Source organism: Thunnus thynnus, chromosome 16 (genome assembly GCF_963924715.1).
Source record: "Thunnus thynnus chromosome 16, fThuThy2.1, whole genome shotgun sequence".
NCBI classification, from domain to species: Eukaryota; Metazoa; Chordata; class Actinopteri; order Scombriformes; family Scombridae; genus Thunnus; species Thunnus thynnus.
In genome coordinates this window covers 2,898,882-2,921,488 of record NC_089532.1, presented here as the reverse complement: position 1 = coordinate 2,921,488, position 22,607 = coordinate 2,898,882, and the positions used below count along the sequence as shown (strand labels likewise).

At 41.8% G+C, this 22,607-nt stretch overlaps 4 protein-coding genes across 4 annotated transcripts; all 4 read right to left on the bottom strand.

The window, feature by feature from the left end:
- Window positions 1–214: 214 nt before the first annotated feature.
- Window positions 215–2,473, bottom strand: LOC137199984 (tripartite motif-containing protein 16-like). Its single transcript, XM_067614631.1, has one exon. It carries the CDS (start codon window positions 2,428–2,430, stop codon window positions 757–759), a length of 1,674 nt encoding a protein of 557 aa, XP_067470732.1. The 5' UTR covers window positions 2,431–2,473; the 3' UTR covers window positions 215–756.
- A 1,820-nt stretch (window positions 2,474–4,293) lies between these two features.
- Window positions 4,294–6,815, bottom strand: LOC137199987 (tripartite motif-containing protein 16-like). The gene is made up of 2 exons (XM_067614633.1): window positions 6,366–6,815; window positions 4,294–6,029 (listed from the first exon to the last, which is right to left on the bottom strand). The coding sequence occupies exons 1-2, from the start codon at window positions 6,766–6,768 to the stop codon at window positions 4,759–4,761; spliced, it is 1,674 nt and encodes a 557-aa protein (XP_067470734.1). The 5' UTR covers window positions 6,769–6,815; the 3' UTR covers window positions 4,294–4,758.
- A 4,488-nt stretch (window positions 6,816–11,303) lies between these two features.
- On the bottom strand, window positions 11,304–13,590 carry LOC137199985 (tripartite motif-containing protein 16-like). Its single transcript, XM_067614632.1, has one exon. The coding sequence runs from the start codon at window positions 13,483–13,485 to the stop codon at window positions 11,818–11,820; it is 1,668 nt and encodes a 555-aa protein (XP_067470733.1). The 5' UTR covers window positions 13,486–13,590; the 3' UTR covers window positions 11,304–11,817.
- Window positions 13,591–19,750: 6,160 nt separating this feature from the next.
- LOC137200196 (tripartite motif-containing protein 16-like) lies at window positions 19,751–22,376 on the bottom strand. The gene has a single exon (XM_067614838.1). It carries the CDS (start codon window positions 22,287–22,289, stop codon window positions 20,535–20,537), a length of 1,755 nt encoding a protein of 584 aa, XP_067470939.1. The 5' UTR covers window positions 22,290–22,376; the 3' UTR covers window positions 19,751–20,534.
- Between the last annotated feature and the right edge of the window lie 231 nt (window positions 22,377–22,607).

Genomic DNA, 22,607 nt, shown 5'->3' with positions numbered 1-22,607 from the left:
ATAAAAGCAACAAGTGATAGAAAACTCTGCTCTTTTCTCTGTGACAAAGCTGCTTTAGTGAAGAAAACTGAAAGTTCAGAGACTGACTGACAAATGTTTGTCTGCTCTGAACATGAACTCTGTACTTTGAGGTGTTTCAGGAGGAAAACTGCCTCAAATAAACTCTCATTTTAGTTTCACATTTTCTCTAGAAGCTTTGAATGAGATCCTGAGATGAAGACAGAAGAAAATACTTTGCTCTCTGTTGAAAAAAAACATCTTTATTGATTATGTAAAGCTTCAGATTGTTCACACATACAATCAGTAAAGTCTGTTAAATGACTCTTGTTCAATAATTTCATGTTCAGATTCACTTCATCCACACAATCAGTTAGTTTAACCCAGAATGTCAGCTATGTACAAGAACATAATAAATGATTATTATCGTGATAATTACAGTTTGATTGTACATTTCTTTATGAATTTACAAAGTGATGAGAACAAAATATCTACCTAGTGAAGGTAAAAGACGTCATCATGAGCAGCGATAGCCTCCATGGATAAAAACACACAGCAAAAAGTGACATTTAAAAAAACTCAAAATATCAACAGAACAACAAATGAAAAGAAAAAAAGTGTTGATAATCCCAGTTTGATTGACAGCTGATCTCTGTGCAGTTCAGAAACACCACAGCAACGAGCTCTCAGAAACAATGGAGACAAAAACATGAAGAATTACAACAGAATCTGACACATGAAGTCTGAAATGACTTCTGTCTATTTGAGTTTACACAACTCAGCTGTGACTCCATCATATGAAAACCAAAGTCCAGCATAGAGAGGCTGAGTGAATGTGGTCTGGACTCTGTGGAGGAGAGTCATGGTTTCAGAGATGCTGTAGAAGGACAGAATACCTGCTCTGTGATCCAGGTACACTCCTATTCTGGAGGAACCAGGACCTGAGACGGGAGTTGAGATTTTGTTGAACCAAAATGTATAACTGTTAGTGTCACATCTTAAAGCCCAAGATTTGTCATTGAATCCAAATACACATTCATGCAAGCTTCCTGCTCTGCTGATATTCTTGTATGCGACTGCTACATCAACTGCTCCTCCTCTCCACTCCACCTCCCAGTAACAACGTCCAGTCAGACTCTCTCTACTCAGGGCCTGAGGATAATCAGTGAATCTGTCTGGATGACTAGAATAAGACTGTCGTTGACTCGTTCGTTCTGCTTTTCTGTTCCCATCAGATAATAACAGATATGTGTTTGCTGTGTTTGGATCCAGAGTGATTTCACATGAATATTTTAAGAACTCAGCTCTGGTCTTGGGTTCTGCTTCTGACAGTAAAACGTCCACTTCAGTCACTGTCAGTGAGATGTTTGTCCATTTCTCCCTCAGGATGTTCTGTAGTTGATCTCTGAGCTCTGACACAGCTGCTGTCACATCCTGAAAGTACCTCAGAGGACGGATATTGATGCTGGATGAGTCTGTAGGTTCACTGAGTTGTGACAGTGAGGGGTAGTTGTGTAGAAACTGGATGTGATCCTCTGTGTGTGAGAGCTGCTTCAGTTCAGCGTCTTTCCTCTTCAGCTCAGTGATCTCCTGCTCCAGCTTCTCCTGAAGCTCTTTGACTCGACTCACTTCAGTTTCCTGCTGGGATCTGATCTGCTGCTTCACATCAGAGCTTCTTTTCTGGATGAGACGGATCAGCTCAGTGAAGATCTTCTCACTGTCCTCCACTGCTTTATCAGCAGAGCGACTGACGGCCTTCACCTCCTGTTGAAGCACCTTCACATCTTTCTCTCTGTCCTGGATTCTCTGCTGGTTGTGTTGTCGACTCACCTCGAGCTCTCTCTGCCTCTCAGTCCTTTCTGCTGCAGCTGAGACTGTGTCGTGGCCTTTATGTTCATCCACAGAGCAGAGATAACAGATACTCTGCTGATCAGTACGGCAAAACATCTTCATCACCTCATCATGACGAGAGCAGATGTTCTCCTGGAGCTTCTCCGAGGGGTCGACCAGCTTGTGTTTTTTAAATTTACTTGATTCAAAGTGAGGTTGAAGGTGTTTCTCACAGTAAGAGGCCAGGCACTGCAGACAGGACTTGAGGGCTTTCAGCTTCCTCCCAGTGCAGACATCACAGGCCACATCTTCAGGTCCAGCATAGCAGTGATCAGCAGGAGCAGCTTGGAGTCCAGTCTTCTTCAGCTGCTCCACTAAAGCTGTAAACATGGTGCTTTTCACCAGGACAGGCCTCGGTGCGAAGGTCTGTCTGCACTGAGGGCAGCTGTAGATCTTCCTCTGATCCTCTCCATCCCAGAAATTTTTAATACAGCTCATGCAGTAGCTGTGTCCACAGGGAATAGTCACCGGATCCTTCAGTAGATCCAGACAGATCGAACAAGTGATTGTTTCTCGGTCCAGCTGATCTCCTTTCTGCGCCATTTCAGCTCTCAGTGGCAACGACTGTCTGAGTTTCACTTCCTGAGAAGTTGAACAGGTTTTACAGCTCTTTACATGTTGGTTACACCCATCTATAAACTGTAGATCTGAAGGGGAGGGAACAAGGAAATATGACCACAAAGTGGAGCTTGTTGTGTTAGAACAGGGAGGAGTTATCAGGACGAGGAGCAGCACCGTGAATTAAAACTGTGTTTCCTCATTTACAGTGAAGTCTCAGTTAAAACCTGCTCACCATCTGAAAACATTTTACCATTTAGTTGTAAAATACTTGTTGGCATGTCAGGGTTTGGTGATGCCTCCATATTCCTCTAACTCTTCTTTAAAATCAGATCAATTTCTATTTATTGGTTAAAAACAATTGACTGACAACAGGGAGTTATTACATTAAAATGTCATAAAATAATTTAATCGTTGTATCATCATTTTCTCACATGTTTAATAAACTTATCTGAAGCATTTTGGACTGTTTTTGAAATAAAAGCAAATAAAACCAGAGAGCTCATCTTATCCAGCAACACTCTGCTGATAAATATCAACATTTGACAGTCACATGATCCTCTATAGAAACTGTCAGCAGCAGTGGAAGAAGTACTCAGATCCTTTACTGCAGTAAAAGCACCAATACAGCAATGTAAAAATACTCCATTACAAGTAAAAGTCCTGCATGAATTCTACTATGAAGGCGCCCTCTTGTGTCGTGCATCAGTTTTCAGGTTTCAGTTGTTGACCTGCTGTGATGTTCACTGCAGGAAGACATGTAAAAACTCCACTGAGCCTTTGGCAGCTTCAAACAATATCAGTAAAGACAGGTTTTAATATATGTAATATCACACTGTGTCAGTTTGTTGACAGAAGTCACATCCTGTAACACTGACGCTGCATTCAGGTCACATGGGAAAGATGGGAGAGAAGAGTTTCCAGTCTGCAAATATTATTCACATCAGCTTTCAGGTTGTAAACAGAACTTGTGAATGTGAGATTTGACGCTGCAGGTTGTGATTTCTCTGACTTCTTGAAATCTGAGTGACTGACATAGAAATACATGTGACTAGATGTGAATAATTATATATTCAGTTTATAGTTTAAGCTGAGTTAAACTGAGCGTGAGCAATAAGACACTTTTATCAAGTGATGTACTCCTACTCACAGCAACGTGGAAAAGTGATGACTGATCACATGACTGATCACATGAAGGAATAACCAATCAGAAATATGGATTGACCCGACAACTACTGTATTGTACATTCTTTAAAAAAAACATCCTTACAGTTAACTCAGTGGTGAGTTATTCTGCAAGAACATATTTAATTATTAGTTTTATTTGTGTGAAATCATCAACTCTCTATGAATGAAAGGAAATTTGTTGAAATGGAAATAAAATGTGCTGCAGACGTTCTGCTGTTGGTAGACGAGGTGATCATGACCAACGATATTTAGTCCAATCAGACAGAAAACAGAGTTTCTGTCCTGCAGTCATCAAAGATCTACTCTGAACCTCTTTAACAGCATTAAAGCCAAAACTAGTTTGATCAACAGTTTTCATTCTTCTGTTTGTGTTTGTTAAAAGCAACAAGTGATAGAAAACTCTGCTCTTTTCTCTGTGACAAAGTTGCTTTAGTGAAGAAAGCTGAAAGTACAGAGACCGACTGACAAACGTTTGTCTGCTCTGAACATGAACTCTGTACTTTGTGGTGTTTCAGGAGGAAAACTGCCTCAAATAAACTCTCATTTTAGTTTCACATTTTCTCCAGAATCTTTGAATGAGATCCTGAGATGAAGACAGAAGAAAATACTTTGCTCACTGTTGAAAAAACATTTTATTGATTATGTAAAGCTTCAGATTATTCACACATCCAATCAGTAAAGTCTGTTCAAAGTCTGTTCAATGATTTCATGTTCAGATTCACTTCATCCACACAATCAGTTAGTTTAACCCAGAATGTCAGCTATGTACAATAATATAATAAATGATTATTATCATGATAATTACACTTTGATTTTGCATTTCTTTATGAATTTACAAACTGATGAGAACAAAATATCTACCTAGTGAAGGTAAAAGACGTCATCATCAGCAGCGATAGCCTCCATGGATAAAAACACAGCAAAAAGTGACATTTAAAGAAACTCAAAACATCAACAGAACAACAAATAAAAAGAAGAAAAAAGTGTTGATAATCCCAGTTTGATTGACAGCTGATCTCTGTGCAGTTCAGAAACACCACAGCAACGAGCTCTCAGAAACAATGGAGACAAAAACATGAAGAATTACAACAGAATCTGACACATGAAGTCTGAAATGACTTCTGTCTATTTGAGTTTACACAACTCAGCTGTGTCTCCATCATAATCAAGACCAAGTCCAGCATAGAGAGGCTGAGTGAATGTGGTCTGGACTCTGTGGAGGAGAGTCATTGTTTCAGAGACGCTGTAGAAGGACAGAATACCTGCACTGTGATCCAGGTACACTCCTACTCTGGAGGAACCAGGACCTGAGACGGGAGTTGAGATACTGTTGAACAAAAATTTATAACTGTTTGTGTCACAATATAGCATCCAGGATTTGTCACTGAATCCAAATGCACATTCATGCAAGTCTCCATCTCTGCTGATATTCTTGTATGCGACTGCTACAAAAATTGCTCCCCCTCTCCTCTCCACCTCCCAGTAACAACGTCCAGTCAGACTCTCTCTACTCAGGACCTGAGTCCAATCAGTGAATCTGTCTGGGTGACTAGAATAAGACTGTTGTTGACTCATGAATGTTGCTTTTCTGTTCCCATCAGATAATAACAGCTGTGTGTTTGCTGTGTTTGGATCCAGTGTGATTTCACATGAATATTTTAAGAATCCAGCTCTGGTCTTGGGTTCTGCTTCTGACAGTAAAAAGTCCACTTCAGTCACTGTCAGTGAGATGTTTGTCCATTTCTCCCTCAGGATGTCCTGTAGTTGATCTCTGAGCTCTGACACAGCTGCTGTCACATCCTCAAAGTAGCTCAGAGGACGGATATTGATGCTGGATGAGTCTGTAGGTTCACTGAGTTGTGACAGTGAGGGGTAGTTGTGTAGAAACTGGATGTGATCCTCTGTGTGTGAGAGCTGCTTCAGTTCAGCGTCTTTCCTCTTCAGCTCAGTGATCTCCTGCTCCAGCTTCTCCTGAAGCTCTTTGACTCGACTCACTTCAGTTTCCTGCTGGGATCTGATCTGCTGCTTCACATCAGAGCTTCTTTTCTGGATGAGACGGATCAGCTCAGTGAAGATCTTCTCACTGTCCTCCACTGCTTTATCAGCAGAGCGACTGACAGCCTCCACCTCCTGTTGAAGCAGCTTCACATCTTTCTCTCTGTCCTGGATTCTCTGCTGGATTTGTTGTCGACTCACCTCGAGCTCTCTCTGCCTCTCAGTCCTTTCTGCTGCAGCTGAGACTGTGTCGTGGCCTTTATGTTCCTCCACAGAGCAGAGATAACAGATACTCTGCTGATCAGTACGGCAGAACATCTTCATCACCTCACCATGACGAGAGCAGATGTTCTCCTGGAGCTTTTCCGAGGGGTCGACCAGCTTGTGTTTTTTAAATTGGCCTACATTGTAGTGAGGTTGGAGATGTTTCTCGCAATAAGTGATCAAACACTGCAGACAGGACTTGAGGGCTTTCAACCTCCTCCCAGTGCAGACATCACAGGCCACATCTTCAGGTCCAGCATAGTAGTGATCAGCAGGAGCAGCTTGGAGTCCAGTCTTCTTCAGCTGCTCCACTAAATCTGCTAACATGGTGTTTTTCACCAGGACAGGCCTCGGTGTGAAGGTCTGTCTGCACTGAGAGCAGCTGTAGATCTTCCTCTGATCCTGGAGGACAGGCCAGATGTTCTCCTGAAGCTTCTCCGAGGGGTCGACCAGCTTGTGTTTTTTAAATTTACTTGATTCAAAGTGAGGTTGAAGGTGTTTCTCGCAGTAAGAGACGAGACACTGCAGACAGGACTTGAGGGCTTTCAGCTTCCTCCCAGTGCAGAAATCACAGGCCACATCTTCAGGTCCAGCATAGCAGTGATCAGCAGGAGCAGCTTGGAGTCCAGTCTTCTTCAGCTGCTCCACTAAATCTGCTAACATGGTGTTTTTCACCAGGACAGGCCTCGGTGTGAAGGTCTGTCTGCACTGAGAGCAGCTGTAGATCTTCCTCTGATCCTCTCCATCCCAGAAGCCATTAATACAGCTCATGCAGTAGCTGTGTCCACAGGGAATAGTCACCGGATCCTTCAGTAGATCCAGACAGATCGAACAGCTGATTGTTTCTCGGTCCAGCTGATCTCCTTTCTGCGCCATTTCAGCTCTCAGTGGCAACGACTGTCTGAGTTTCACTTCCTGAGAAGTTGAACAGGTTTTACAGCTCTTTTACTGCATCACATGTTGGTTACACACATCTATAAACTGTAGATCTGAAGGGGAGGGAACAAGGAAATATGAGCACAGAGTAGAGCTTGTTGTGTTTGACAGAACAGGGAGGAGTTATCAGGACGAGGAGCAGCACTGTGAATTAAAACTGTGTTTCCTCCTTTACAGTGAAGTCTCAGTTCAAAGCTGCTCACCATCTGAAAACATTTTTGCATTTAGCTGTAAAATACTTGTTGACATGTCAGGGTTTGGTGATGCCTTCATATTTCTCTAACTCTTCCTTAAAATCAGATCAGTTTTTATTCATTTGTTTAAAACAATTGACTGACAACAGGGAGTTATTACACTAAAGTGTGATAAAATCATTAAATGGCTGTATCATCATTTTCTCACATATTTAATAACCTTCTTTGAAGCATTTTTGATTGTGTTTGAAATAAAAGCAGATAAAACCAGAGAGCTCATCTTATCCAGCAACACTCTGCTGATAAATGTTGACCTGACAGTCACATGATCCTCTGTAGAAACTGTCAGCAGCACCTAGCAGACCTAGAGGTCGGGCCCCTCCAAAGGGTCAGCAGATAAATCTGAGGGGTCGTGAGATGATTAATGGGAGAGGAAAGAAGAAAAAACAAAGTTCTGATACACAAATCTGTTTTCAGTTTTTGGACTTTTTCTCTAATCTTTGATTTTTGCTGAAATATTGGATCATTTGAACATTTATTGAAATGAAAGCATGTGAGAAGTTTAGAGGGAAAAATCACTATTTGGTGGAGCTGATAACAACTCATAGACATGTGAAATGTGACCCCGACTACACACTGCTTTTTGTAAGACGTCAAAAGCCAAAAAGGTTGGAAACCACTGGTTTCATCTTTAACAATGTGTTGTATTTTAAAAGCTTGTTATATTATCCATTGTGTCAAATCTTCATCTGAAAAGTAACTAAAGCTGTCAAATAAATGTAGTGGAGTAGAAAGTACAATATTTCCCTCTGAAATGTAGTGGAGTGGAAGTATAAAGTAGCATCAAATGGAAATACTCAAGAAAAGTACAAGTACCTTACACCTTGTACTCAAAAACAGAACTTGAGTAAATGTACTTAGTTCATTTCCAGCACTGGTCAGTACTTTGAATATCTGGGAGCTGTGAGTGATGGACTGTCACGATTTGCGGAGCAGGTGGACCCAAATGCAGAGACTTGGGAGGCACAAGGAACTGAAGAATATATTTATTCACCAAAACAGGAACAGGATACAGAAGTGCAGGCAGGAAACTAAATCAAACAAATGATCCAACAAAAACTGAACAGAAAACCAGGACTAAAAAAACTAAATGAACTAACGAGGAGATGAGGTGCAGGTGGGGAGATGGTTGGAGAAACTCCAGAGAAGGGGGCGAGGTCATGAAACAGAACAGACAGGACATTGGGAACCAGGGAGGCAGCACTCAGGTTGGGTGGCCTGGGGGCTGAACAGGGGTGGAGCAAGACAGTTCAGGTGGGCGGCCCAGGGCCAGACAGAGTGAGAGCGAGAAGCCACCAGCAAGCAGTCTTAGACAAGCAGCCTGGGGCCAGGACCAAGGGAAAGCTGAGGACCTATGACAGGCAACCACAGGGCAGAGGCAATGGCTGAAGCTACTCTGCAGGACGAGCAGGAGTCGCTCAGGGGGGCGACTAGGGGTGTATGACAGATGGCCGGTGTCACTCGGGAGGGTGATCAGACATGGGGAGCCACTCTGAAGATTGGGCAGGGAGCCGGCAGCAATGGGAGAACCCCTCTGGAGGTAAGGCAGGGTGCCAGCGACAAAGGCGGAACCCCTCTGGAGGTCAGGCAGTGTGCCAGCGGCAAAGGTGGAGCCCCTATGGAGGCTGATCTGAAGGTTGGGGATGAAGGCTAAGCCCCTCAGGAGGTCGACAGCGAAGGCAGGACCCCTCGGGAAGTTGACAGCAAAGGCTGGTCCCCTCGGGAAGTCGATCGCAAAGGCTGGGCCCCTTGGAGGGTCGGGCAGTGTGCCGGTGGCAAAGGTGGAACCCCTCTGGGGGTCGTGCAGAGGGCCAGAAGTAAAGGTGGAACCCCTCTGGAGGCTGATCTGGAGGTTGGTGATAAAGGCTAAGCCCCTCAGGAGGTTGACAGCGAAGGCTGGACCCCTTGGGAAGTCAACAGCAAAGGCTAAGCCCCTCGGGAAGTCAATGGTAAAGGGTGGGCCCCTCAGGAGGTCAACGGCGAAGCCAGAGGCCAGGAAGGGCAGCAGGCATCAGAAGACACGGCTGCAGGTCGGGGCAGGGGGCAGGAGAGGCAAACTGCTGGAGTGCAGAGCAGGAGGTGGGCAGCTGAGAATCTGACTTGGCGTTGGGGAAGATGATTGATTGATGATCTGGGAGGTCTGGCAGTGGGTCGTTAGAGACGGCCAACTGAAGGTCTGGCTGAGTGTTGGCGAAGATGGCCAAATGGAGGTCTAAAAAGTCTGGAAGATCTGGCAGGTCTAGAGGGTTTGGGAGGTCATTGGCTGGTGCACTGGGTAGTGGAGACATGGGGAGCTGAGCCACTGGGGGTGTAGCCAACTCTGGAGGAGGATCCAGCGGGGATGCTGCAGACTCAGGAGGCAGAGCCACTGGGAATCCAGGAAGTGGCCTTCTTGGGAAAGCTGGAATTGGGAAAACTTGGCAGCCAAAGGAAACATCTCAACAGGAACCAAAGAACCAGGGAATCCATGACTTCAGGCAGACAGGGACAGGACGGTTGCAGCTCAGGTCCAGGAGATTGCTGGGGCGGCCCAGCAGGAACAGGAGGTTGCTTGGGCTGGTGTGTGAGCTGAAAGCTGGGAACCAGGGGCTGAGTCTTTGTGACACTGGGGAGCAGAGGCTCTGTGGCGTTGGGGAACGGAGGCTCTGTGGTGCTGGGGAGCAGAGGAGTAACCTTGGTCCAGACAGACATGATGGCAAGGTGACCCAAGGAGAGGTTACGTTGTTGATGTTGATGCAGTTTGTCCTCATCAGCTGTCCTGCGTTGTTTTTAACACTATGTGGTGAAGCCAAAGACGTTTCTACAATCTGACTAACTAACTAACTAACTAATTACTTATAGCACTTTGACACCATTTACCATGATGAATGACAAGATACATTCTTATTATCATGGTGTTTTTTAATCGGCCTAAAAACATGTTTTTGACTAAAACTGCAGACAGACTGAGTGGAGGAGCTTTAACCTCCACTACATCCCTGGTTAGCAGGATGAAGGCGCCCTCTTGTGTCGTGCATCAGTTTTGAGATTTCAGTTGTTGACCTGCTGTGATGTTCACTGCAGGAAGACATGTAAAAACTCTACTTAGCCTTTGGCAGCTTCAAACAATATCAGTAAAGACAGGTTTTAATATATGTAATATCACACTGTGTCAGTTTGTTGACAGAAGTCACACCCTGTAACACTGACGCTGCATTCAGGTCACATGGGAAAGATGGGAGAGAAGAGTTTCCAGTCTGCAAATATTATTCACATCAGCTTTCAGGTTGTAAACAGAACTTGTGAATGTGAGATTTGATACTGCAGGCTGTGATTTCTCTGACTCCTTGAAATCTGAGTGACGGACATAGAAATACATGTGACCGGATCTGAATAATTATATGTTGTGTTTATAATTTAATCATTTTATAACTGGATTTGATGGAATCCACATGTGTTTAATTCAGTGTTGATGCTCAAATATGAGTTTTTTAGTAAAAGCTGTAACACTCAGTGTTTGAGTGATGACTGAGAAAACAAACATCTATTATGGAGTCTTCACGGCTTCAAACTGGAGTGAACATGTTATTTCCTTCTGATGTGTATCATGATTGAACTGAACTCAGCATCTCATATGTGCAGAGTTTTGATCAAATGATTCCTGAATGACTTCTGCAGTAGAAAAGGTGGATTAATGTTACCCGTGATGGTGCAATAAATCAATCACAGCTGTCAGGAAACTAATCACCACTGTTTTAGATGCATTTCAATTGTCAATTAATTAGTTATCAATTAATATAAATAACAAAAACTCTTCAGCACAGCAGCAGTTTGTGGACTGAGAGATTACACCCCAAACAAAATCAGTCACAAGAAATTTTAATCAAGTCTGGATTTAAACTTTACAAACTTGTCTTCATCTCTGAATGACACTTAGGAAAACTCTCGAGTACAAACTTCAGAATTAACTTCAACTAAATGCACAAAGAAAATCTTGTTTATAAAAGCAACAAGTGATAGAAAACTCTGCTCTTTTCTCCGTGACAAAGCTGCTTTAGTGAAGAAAGCTGAAAGTACAGAGACTGACTGACAAATGTTTGTCTGCTCTGAACATGAACTCTGTACTTTGTGGTGTTTTAGGAGGAAAACTGCCTCAAATAAACTCTCCTTTTAGTTTCACATTTTCTCTAGAAGCTTTGAATGAGATCCTGAGATGAAGACAGAAGAAAATACTTTGCTCTCTGTTGAAAAAAAACATCTTTATTGATTATGTAAAGCTTCAGATTGTTCACACATACAATCAGTAAAGTCTGTTAAATGACTCTTGTTCAATGATTTCATGTACAGATTCACTTCATCCACACAATCAGTTAGTTTAACCCAGAATGTCAGCTATGTACAAGAACATAATAAATGATTATTATCATGATAATTACAGTTTGAGTGTACATTTCTTTGTGAATTTACAAAGTGATGAGAACAAAATATCTACCTAGTGAAGGTAAAAGATGTCATCATGAGCAGTGATAGCCTCCATGGATAAAAACACACAGCAAAAAGTGACATTTAAAGAAACTCAAAACATCAACAGAACAACAAATGAAAAGAAAAAAAGTGTTGATAATCCCAGTTTGATTGACAGCTGATCTCTGTGCAGTTCAGAAACACCACAGCAACGAGCTCTCAGAAACAATGGAGACAAAAACATGAATAATTACAACAGAATCTGACACATGAAGTCTGAAATGACTTCTGTCTATTTCAGTTTACACAACTCAACTGTGACTCCAGACCCAAGACCAAGTCCAGAATAGAGAGGCTGAGTGAATGTGGTCTGGACTCTGTGGAGGAGAGTCATGGTTTCAGAGACGCTGTAGAAGGACAGAATACCTGCTCTGTGATCCAGGTACACTCCTACTCTGGAGGAACCAGGACCTGAGACAGGAGTTTTGATATTGTTGAACCAAAATATATAACTTTTAGTGCTACAATATAACATCCAGGATTTGTTATTGAGTCCAAATATACATTCATTCGGGCCTCCTGCTCTGCTGATATTCTTGTATGCGACTGCTATATGAACTCCCCCTCTCCACTCCACCTCCCAGTAACAACGTCCAGTCAGACTCTCTCTACTCAGGACCTGACTCCATCCAGTGAATCTGTCTGGGCGACTAGAATAAGACTGTTGTTGACTCATGAATGTTGCTTTTCTGTTCCCATCAGATAATAACAGCTTCTTGTTCGCTGTGTTTGGATCCAGTGTGATTTCACATGAATATTTTAAGAATCCAGCTCTGGTCTTGGGTTCTGTTTCTGACAGTAAAACGTCCACTTCAGTCACTGTCAGTGAGATGTTTGTCCATTTCTCCCTCAGGATGTCCTGTAGTTGATCTCTGAGCTCTGACACAGCTGCTGTCACATCCTCAAAGTATCTCAGAGGACGGATATTGATGCTGGATGAGTCTGTAGATGCACTGAGTTGTGACAGTGAAGGGTAGTTGTGTAGAAACTGGATGTGATCCTCTGTGTGTGAGAGCTGCTTCAGTTCAGCGTCTTTCCTCTTCAGCTCAAAGATCTCCTGCTCCAGCTTCTCCTGAAGCTCTTTGACTCGACTCACTTCGGTTTCCTGCTGGGATCTGATCTGCTGCTTCACATCAGAGCTTCTTTTCTGGAGGAGACGGATCAGCTCAGTGAAGATCTTCTCACTGTCCTTCACTGCTTTATTAGCAGAGCGACTGACGGCCTCCACCTCCTGTTGAAGCAGCTTCACATCTTTCTCTCTGTCCTGGATTCTCTGCTGGATTTGTTGTCGACTCACCTCGAGCTCTCTCTGCCTCTCAGTCCTTTCTGCTGCAGCTGAGACTGTGTTGTGGCCTTTATGTTCATCCACAGGGCAGAGATAACAGATACTCTGCTGATCAGTATGGCAGAACATCTTCATCACCTCATCATGACGAGAGCAGATGTTCTCCTGGAGATTCTCCGAGGGGTCGACCAGCTTGTGTTTTTTAAATTTACTTGATTCAAAGTGAGGCTGAAGGTGTTTCTCACAGTAAGAGACGAGACACACCAGACAGGACTTGAGGGCTTTCAGCTTCCTCCCAGTGCAGACATCACAGGCCACATCTTCAGGTCCAGCATAGCAGTGATCAGCAGGAGCAGCTTGGAGTCCAGTCTTCTTCAGCTGCTCCACTAAATCTGCTAACATGGTGTTTTTCATCAGGACAGGCCTCGGTGTGAAGGTCTGTCTGCACTGAGGGCAGCTGTAGATCTTCCTCTGATCCTCTCCATCCCAGAAGCCTTTAATACAGCTCATGCAGTAGCTGTGTCCACAGGGAATAGTCACCGGATCCTTCAGTAGATCCAGACAGATTGAACAGCTGATTATTTCTCGGTCCAGCTGATCTCCTTTCTGCGCCATTTCAGCTCTCAGTGGCAATGACTGTCTGAGTTTCACTTCCTGAGAAGTTGAACAGGATTGACAGCTCTTGTATTACATCAGATTTTTTTTACACCCATCTATAAACTGTATATCTGATGGGGAGGGAACAAGGCTGTAAGATGTTAATGGCATGTCAGGGTGTGCTGATGACTCCATATTTTTCTAATTCTTCCTTAAAATCAGATCCGTTTCTATTTATTGGTTAAAAATAGCTGACTGACAACAGGCAGTTATTACGCTTAAGTGTGATAAAATCATTTAATGGCTGTATCATCATTTTCTCACATATTTAATAAACTTCTTTGAAGCATTTTTGATTGTGTTTGAAATAAAAGCAGATAAAAGCAGAGAGCTCATCTTATCCAGCAACACTCTGCTGATAAATGTCGACCTTTGACAGTCACATGATCCTCTGTAGAAACTGTCAGCAGCAGCAGTGGAAGAAATATTAAGATCCTTTACTGCAGTAAAAGTACCAATACAGCAATATAAAAATACTCCATTACAAGTAAAAGTCCTGCATGAAAAATCCTACTTAAGTAAAAGTACATAAGTATTATGAGCTTGATGTACTTAAAGTATTGCAGTAAAAGTACATAAGTATTATGAGCTTGATGTACTTAAAGTATTGCAGTAAAAGTAGTGGTTTGGTCCCTCTGACTGATATATTATTATATATGACATCATTAGATTATTAATAGTGAAGCATCAGTGTTACAGCAGCATGTTACTGTTGTAGCTGCTGGAGGTGGAGCTAGTTTCAACTACTTTATATACACTTAGATAGTTTAGTCCAGCGGTTCCCAACCTAGGGGTCGGGGCCCTCCAAAGGGTCAGCAGATAAATCTGAGGGGTGGTGAGATGATTAATGGGAGAGGAAAGAAGAAAAAACAAAGTTCTGATACACAAATCTGTTTTCAGTTTTTGGACTTTTTCTCTAATCTTTGATTTTTGCTGAAATATTGGATCATTTGAACATTTATTGTAATGAAAGCATGTGAGAAGTTTAGAAGGAAAAATCACTATTTGGTGGAGCTGTTAACAACTCATAGACATGTGAAATGTGACCCTGACTACACACTGCTTTTTGTAAGACGTCAAAAGCCAAAAAGGTTGGAAACCACTGGTTTCATCTTTAACAATGTGTTGTATTTTAAAAGCTTGTTATATTATCCATTGTGTCAAATCTTCATCTGAAAAGTAACTAAAGCTGTCAAATAAATGTAGTGGAGTAGAAAGTACAATATTTCCCTCTGAAATGTAGTGAAGTGGAAGTATAAAGTAGCATCACATGGAAATACTCAAGTAAAGTACAAGTACTTCTAAACTGTACTAAAGTACATTACTTGAGTAAATGTATTTAGTTAAATTCCAGCGCTGATCAGTAGTTTTAAATATCTGGGAACTGTGAGTGATGGACACTTTATCTAAACAAAAAATACGATTATATTCATGTAGGAATTTGTGCAGTCAAATATCTTTATTATTTTATGGGGGAATTATGAGTCATTATTGTGCACAGCTCCAATATGAAATTATTCGTCCAGCGACATAACTCGTATTAGAGTAAGTATAATAATGGGGAAACAGTCCTCCATGTTGGCCACAAAAGAGAGGTCATTTAGAATTATGATTGTTATAAATCTTAATTATGATTTTGCAAAGGTTAAGTGAATGACATGCAAGCACAAGAAAACACCAACAAGTTCACTTTAATTACATACACATTCATTACTAATACTACACCTACAAGTACTAAACACTACAACTTTTACAGACAAGACACAACAGGAAAAGGGAAACTAGTACACAAGTCTATGGCTGGTGAATGATTTTCAGGACGCAACAAAACTTCTTCACACCCAAACTTGATCAAATGAATTCTTACAATTTTCCAGTTTTTTAGGCCTGTATAACAAAGACTTCATCAACTAAATGCACAAAGTAAATCTTGTTTGTTAAAAGTGTTATAAAATTCTGCTCTTTTCTCTGTGACAAAGCTGCTTTAGTGAAGAAAGCTGAAAGTACAGAGACTGACTGACAAACGTTTGTCTGCTCTGAACATGAACTCTGTACTTTGTGGTGTTTCAGGAGGAAAACTGCCTCAAATAAACTCTCATTTTAGTTTCACATTTTCTCTAGAATCTTTGAATGAGATCCTAAGATGAAGACAGAAGAAAATACTTTGCTCACCGTTGAAAAAACATTTTATTGATTATGTAAAGCTTCAGATTGTTCACACATCCAATCAGTAAAGTCTGTTAAATGACTCTTGTTCAATGATTTCATGTTCAGATTCACTTCATCCACACAATCAGTTAGTTTAACCCAGAATGTCAGCTATGTACAAGAACATAATAAATGATATCCTCATTAATTATTATCATGATAATTACAGTTTGATTTTGCATTTCTTTATGAATTTACAAAGTGATGAGAACAAAATATTTACCTAGTGAAGGTAAAAGACATCATCATGAGCAGTGATAGCCTCCATGGATAAAAACACAGCAAAAAGTGACATTTAAAGAAACTCAAAACATCAACAGAACAACAAATAAAAAGAAGAAAAAAGTGTTGATAATCCCAGTTTGATTGACAGCTGATCTCTGTGCAGCTCAGAAACACCACAGCAACGAGCTCTCAGAAACAATGGAGACAAAAACATGAAGAATTACAACAGAATCTGACACATGAAGTCTGAAATGACTTCTGTCTATTTGAGTTTACACAACTCAGCTGTGTCTCCATCATTATAAAGACCAAGTCCAGCATAGAGAGGCCGAGTGAATGCGGTCTGGACTCTGTGGAGGAGAGTCATGGTTTCAGAGACACTGTAGAAGGATAGAATACCTGCACTGTGATCCAGGTACACTCCTACTCTGGAGGAACCAGGACCTGAGACGCGAGTTGAGATACTGTTGAACCAATATATATAGCTGTTAGTGCCACAATACAACATCCAAGATTTGCCATTGAATCCAAATGCACTTTCAATCCCTGCTCTGCTGATATTCTTGTATGCGACTGCTACACGAACTTCTACCCCTCTCCACTCCACCTCCCAGTAACAACGTCCAGTCAGACTCTCTCTACTCAGGACCTGCCACCATCGAGTGAATCTGTCTGGGCGACTAGAATAAGACTGTCGTTGTCTCGTTAGCTCTGCTTTTCTGTTCCCCTCAGACAATAAGAGATCTGTGTTTGCTGTGTTTGGATTCAGTGTGATTTCACGTGAATATTTTAAGAACTCAGCTCTGGTCTTGGGTTCTGTTTCTGACACTAAAACGTCCACTTCAGTCCCTGTCAGTGAGATGTTTGTCCATTTCTCCCTCAGGATGTCCTGTAGTTGATCTCTGAGCTCTGACACAGCTGCTGTCACATCCTCAAAGTATCTCAGAGGACGGATATTGATGCTGGATGAGTCTGTAGATGCACTGAGTTGTGACAGTGAGGGGTAGTTGTGTAGAAACTGGTTGTGATCCTCTGTGTGTGAGAGCTGCTTCAGTTCAGCGTCTTTCCTCTTCAGCTCAGTGATCTCCTGCTCCAGCTTCTCCTGAAGCTCTTTGACTCGACTCACTTCAGTTTCCTGCTGGGATCTGATCTGCTGCTTCACATCAGAGCTTCTTTTCTGGATGAGATGGATCAGCTCAGTGAAGATCTTCTCACTGTCCTCCACTGCTTTATTAGCAGAGCGACTGACGGCCTCCACCTCCTGTTGAAGCAGCTTCACATTTTTCTCTCTGTCCTGGATTCTCTGTTGGATTTGTTGTCGACTCACCTCAAGCTCTCTCTGCCTCTCAATCCTTTCTGGCCTCGGTGTGAAGGTCTGTCTGCACTGAGGGCAGCTGGAGATCTTCCTCTGATCCTCTCCATCCCAGAAGCCTTTAATACAGCTCATGCAGTAGCTGTGTCCACAGGGAATAGTCTCCGGATCCTTCAGTAGATCCAGACAGATCGAACAGTTGATTGTTTCTCGGTCCAGCTGATCTCCTTTCTGCGCCATTTCAGCTCTCAGTGGCAACGACTGTCTGAGTTTCACTTACTGAGAAGTTGAAATAAGCCCGACAGCTCTTGTACTGCTTTACATGTTGGTTACACCCATCATCAAATTATAGATCTGAGGGGGAGGGAACAAGGAAATATGAACACATAGAGGAGCTTGTTGTGTTTGAAAGAACAGGGAAGTTTATCAGGATGAGGAGCAGCACTGTGAATTAAAACTGTTTCCTCATTTATAGTGAAGTCTCAGTTAAAACCTGCTCACCATCTGAAAATATTTTTGCATTTAGCTGTAAAATACTTGTTGGCATGTCAGGGTTTGGTGATGCCTCCATATTTCTCTAACTCTTCCTTAAAATCCGGTCAATTTCTATTTATTGGTTAAAAACAGCTTTATTGATCATTGTGAAGAAAATGATTCACATTAAAGCATCAAGGTGAAATAAAAGCTGCTTCAAACACACCGTGTTCAACTTGAACTTCAGTAGCTGTTAACACAAACTAAAATCACTGCAAAATAAACCAGAACGCAGTGAAAACTAAAGTCAAACCTCCAGTAAGTGAGGATCATAATCCAAACCACCAATGAAGACTTTAATAATAATTACTAATAAAGGCTTTAATTTCAGCTTTTTTTATTTAAAAAATGCAATCCTTAAGTGTGTGTAAAAGTTGGGCTGTCAGAGATGTTTCTTCTACACACAGACGCACCACAAGCTGCCATTTTATCTCCTGTGTTGTTTTCTTTGAATGCAAAGAATTTAAAATCCACAGACTCACACATTAACTGACTAAAGTCTGTTGACGATACAGCACTGGTGGGTTTGTAGAGTTAGTGAGGAAAGTATAGAAATGTTGGCCAAAAATATTGGTACCTTCCCACCTTTTTTAAAAAAAACTAAATTTCCTCTGTATTAGCACTGACAGAAGTATTTGGTATTCATCATTCTGTCTTTAACATTGAATATAACTGAAACTTTGCTTTTGATGTACAACATAACATATTATTTAACGCAATGAAACCAATGAAAATGTCATGGCTAAAATGCAGGTGGAAGAAGGCTGTTCGTGTTATATAGTTGATATGTGGCTAAAATGTAAGGGATCGATCAAATACTATTCCCAAATTCTTGATTGTATGGGTCTGAGAAATTGTGCAACCGTCAAGATTAATGTTTAAGTCTGTAAAAAACGATGTGAATCTAGCTGGACCAACGAGCAGCATTTCAGTCTTGTGTGCATTCAAATGCAGGAAATTATTGCACATCCAGTGATGGACTTCTGACAAACATGTCTCTAATTTAGCCAGCTGGGAGGAGTCACTGAATGTTACAGGAAGAGAGATTTGTGTTCACTGCAGGAAGACATGTAAAAACTCCACTGAGCCTTTGGCAGCTTCAAACAATATCAGTAAAGACAGATTTTAATATCTGTAATATCACACTGTGTCAGTTTGTTGACAGAAGTCACACCCTGTAACACTGACGCTGCATTCAGGTCACATGGGAAAGATGGGAGAGAAGAGTTTCCAGTCTGCAAATATTATTCACATCAGCTTTCAGGTTGTAAACAGAACTTGTGGATGTGAGATTTGATACTGCAGGCTGTGATTTCTCTGACTTCTTGAAATCTGAGTGACGGACATAGAAATACATGTGACCAGATGTGAATAATGATATGTTCAGTTTATAGTTTAATCATTTTATGTCTGGATTTGATGGAGTACACATGTGTTTAATTTAGTTTTGATATTAAAATATGAGTTTTTTAGTTAAAACTGTAACAGTGTTTGAGTGACGACTGAGAAAACTTCACCAAACATCTATTATGGAGTCTTCACGGCTTCAAACTGGAGTGAACATGTTATTTCCTTCTGATGTTCATTACGATTGAACTGAACTCAGCGTCTCATATGTGCAGAGTTTTGATCAAATGATTCCTGAATGACTTCTGCAGTAGAAAAGGTGGATTAATGTTACCCGTGATGGTGCAATAAATCAATCACAGCTGTCAGGAAACTAATCACCACTGTTTTAGATGCATTTCTTTGTTGCCAGTTAATATAAATGACAAAAACTCTTCAGCACAGCAGCAGTTTGTGGATTGAGAGATTAAACCTCGAACAAAATCAGTCACAAGAAGTTTTTATCAAGTCTGGATTTAAACTTTACAAACTTGTCTTCATCAAACTTCTCTGAACGACACTTAAGAAAAGTCTCGAGTACAAACTTGAGAACTAACTTCAACTAAATGCACAAAGAAAATCTTGTTTATAAAAGCAACAAGTGATAGAAAACTCTGCTCTTTTCTCTGTGACAAAGCTGCTTTAGTGAAGAAAGCTGAAAGTACAGAGACTGACTGACAAATGTTTGTCTGCTCTGAACATGAACTCTGTACTTTGTGGTGTTTCAGGAGGAAATCTGCCTCAAATAAACTCTCATTTTAGTTTCACATTTTTTCCAGAAGCTTTGAATGAGATCCTGAGATGAAGACAGAAGAAAATACTTTGCTCACTGTTGATAAAAAAACATCTTTATTGATTATGTAAAGCTTCAGATTGTTCACACATCCAATCAGTAAAGTCTGTTAAATGACTCTTGTTCAATGATTTCATGTTTAGATTCACTTCATCCACACAATCAGTTAGTTTAACCCAGAATGTCAGCTATGTACAAGAACATAATAAATGATTATTATCATGATAATTACAGTTTGAGTGTACATTTCTTTATGAATTTACAAAGTGATGAGAACAAAATATCTACCTAGTGAAGGTAAAAGACGTCATCATGAGCAGTGATAGCCTCCATGGATAAAAACACACAGTAAAAAGTGACATTTAAAGAAACTCAAAACATCAACAGAACAACAAATGAGAAGAAAAGTGTTGATAATCCCAGTTTGATTGACAGCTTATCTCTGTGCAGTTCAGAAACACCACAGCAACAAACTCTCAGAAACAATGGAGACAAAAACATGAAGCATTACAACAGAATCTGACACATGAAGTCTGAAATGACTTCTGTCTATTTGAGTTTACACAACTCAACTGTGTCTCCATAATTATAAGGCCGAAGTCCAGCATAGAGAGGCTGAGTGAATGTGGTCTGGACTCTGTGGAGGAGAGTCATGGTTTCAGAAACACTGTAGAAGGACAGAATACCTGCTCTGTGATCCAGGTACACTCCTACTCTGGAGGAACCAGGACCTGAGACGGAAGTTGAGATACGGTTGAACCAAAATTTATAACTGTTAGTGTCACAACGTAACATCCAAGATTTGTCATTGAGCCCAAATATACATTCATGCAAGGCTCCTGCTCTGCTGATATTCTTGTATGCAACTGCTACACCAACTGCTCTCCCTCTCCACTCCACCTCCCAGTAACAACGTCCAGTCAGACTCTCTCTACTCAGGACCTGAGGATAATCAGTGAATTTGTCTGAGTGACGAGAATAAGACTGTTGTTGACTTATTTGTTCTGCTTTTCTGTTCCCATCAGATAATAACAGCAGTGTGTTTGCTGTGTTTGGATCCAGAGTGATTTCACATGAATATTTTAAGAACTCAGCTCTGGTCATGGGTTCTGGTTCTGGCAGTAAAACGTCCACTTCAGTCACTGTCAGTGAGATGTTTGTCCATTTCTCTCTCAGGACGTCCTGTAGTTGATCTCTGAGCTCTGACACAGCTGCTGTCACATCCTCAAAGTATCTCAGAGGACGGATACTGATGCTGGATGAGTCTGTAGATGCACTGAGTTGTGACAGTGAGGGGTAGTTGTGTAGAAACTGGTTGTGATCCTCTGTGTGTGAGAGCTGCTTCAGTTCAGCGTCTTTCCTCTTCAGCTCAGTGATCTCCTGCTCCAGCTTCTCCTGAAGCTCTTTGACTCGACTCACTTCAGTTTCCTGCTGGGATCTGATCTGCTGCTTCACATCAGAGCTTCTTTTCTGGAGGAGACAGATCAGCTCAGTGAAGATCTTCTCACTGTCCTCCACTGCTTTATCAGCAGAGCGACTGACAGCCTCCACCTCCTGTTGAAGCAGCTTCACATCTTTCTCTCTGTCCTGGATTCTCTGCTGGATTTGTTGTCGACTCACCTCGAGCTCTCTCTGCCTCTCAGTCCTTTCTGCTGCAGCTGAGACTGTGTCGTGGCCTTTATGTTCATCCACAGAGCAGAGATAACAGATACTCTGCTGATCAGTACGGCAGAACATCTTCATCACCTCATCATGACGAGAGCAGATGTTCTCCTGGAGCTTCTCCGAGGGGTCGACCAGCTTGTGTTTTTTAAATTTACTTGATTCAAAGTGAGGTTGAAGGTGTTTCTCACAGTAAGAGACGAGACACTGCAGACAGGACTTGAGGGCTTTCAGCTTCCTCCCAGTGCAGAAATCACAGGCCACATCTTCAGGTCCAGCATAGCAGTGATCAGCAGGAGCAGCTTGGAGTCCAGTCTTCTTCAGCTGCTCCACTAAAGCTGCTAACATGGTGCTTTTCACCAGGACAGGCCTCGGTGTGAAGGTCTGTCTGCACTGAGGGCAGCTGTAGATCTTCCCCTGATCCTCTCCATCCCAGAAGCTTTTAATACAGCTCATGCAGTAGCTGTGTCCACAGGGAATAGTCACCGGATCTTTCAGTAGATCCAGACAGATCGAACAGCTGATTGTTTCTCGGTCCAGCTGAACTCCTTTCTCCGCCATTTCAGCTCTCAGTGGCAACGACTGTCTGAGTTTCACTTTCTCAGAAGGTGAAACAAGTTTGAGCTCTGATCTGAACAACATGTGTTCCTGCAGTGAATGCAGCCTGACATGTTGGTTAGACCCATCTGCAAACTGTAGATCTGAAGGGGAGGGAACAAGGAAATATGAGCACAGAGCGGAGCTTGTTGTGTTAGAAAGAACAGGGAGGAGTTATCAGGAGGAGGAGCGGCACTGTGAATTAAAACTGTGTTTTCTCATTCCTCACAGTGAAGTCTCAGTCAAAATTCACAAATAAATTAAGGAGAGAAGGAAAATACAAAAAATGCTCATAGCATTTATTCAGGGCTACAACTAAAAATAATTTTCATTACTGATTGATCAATTATTTTCTCGATCAAT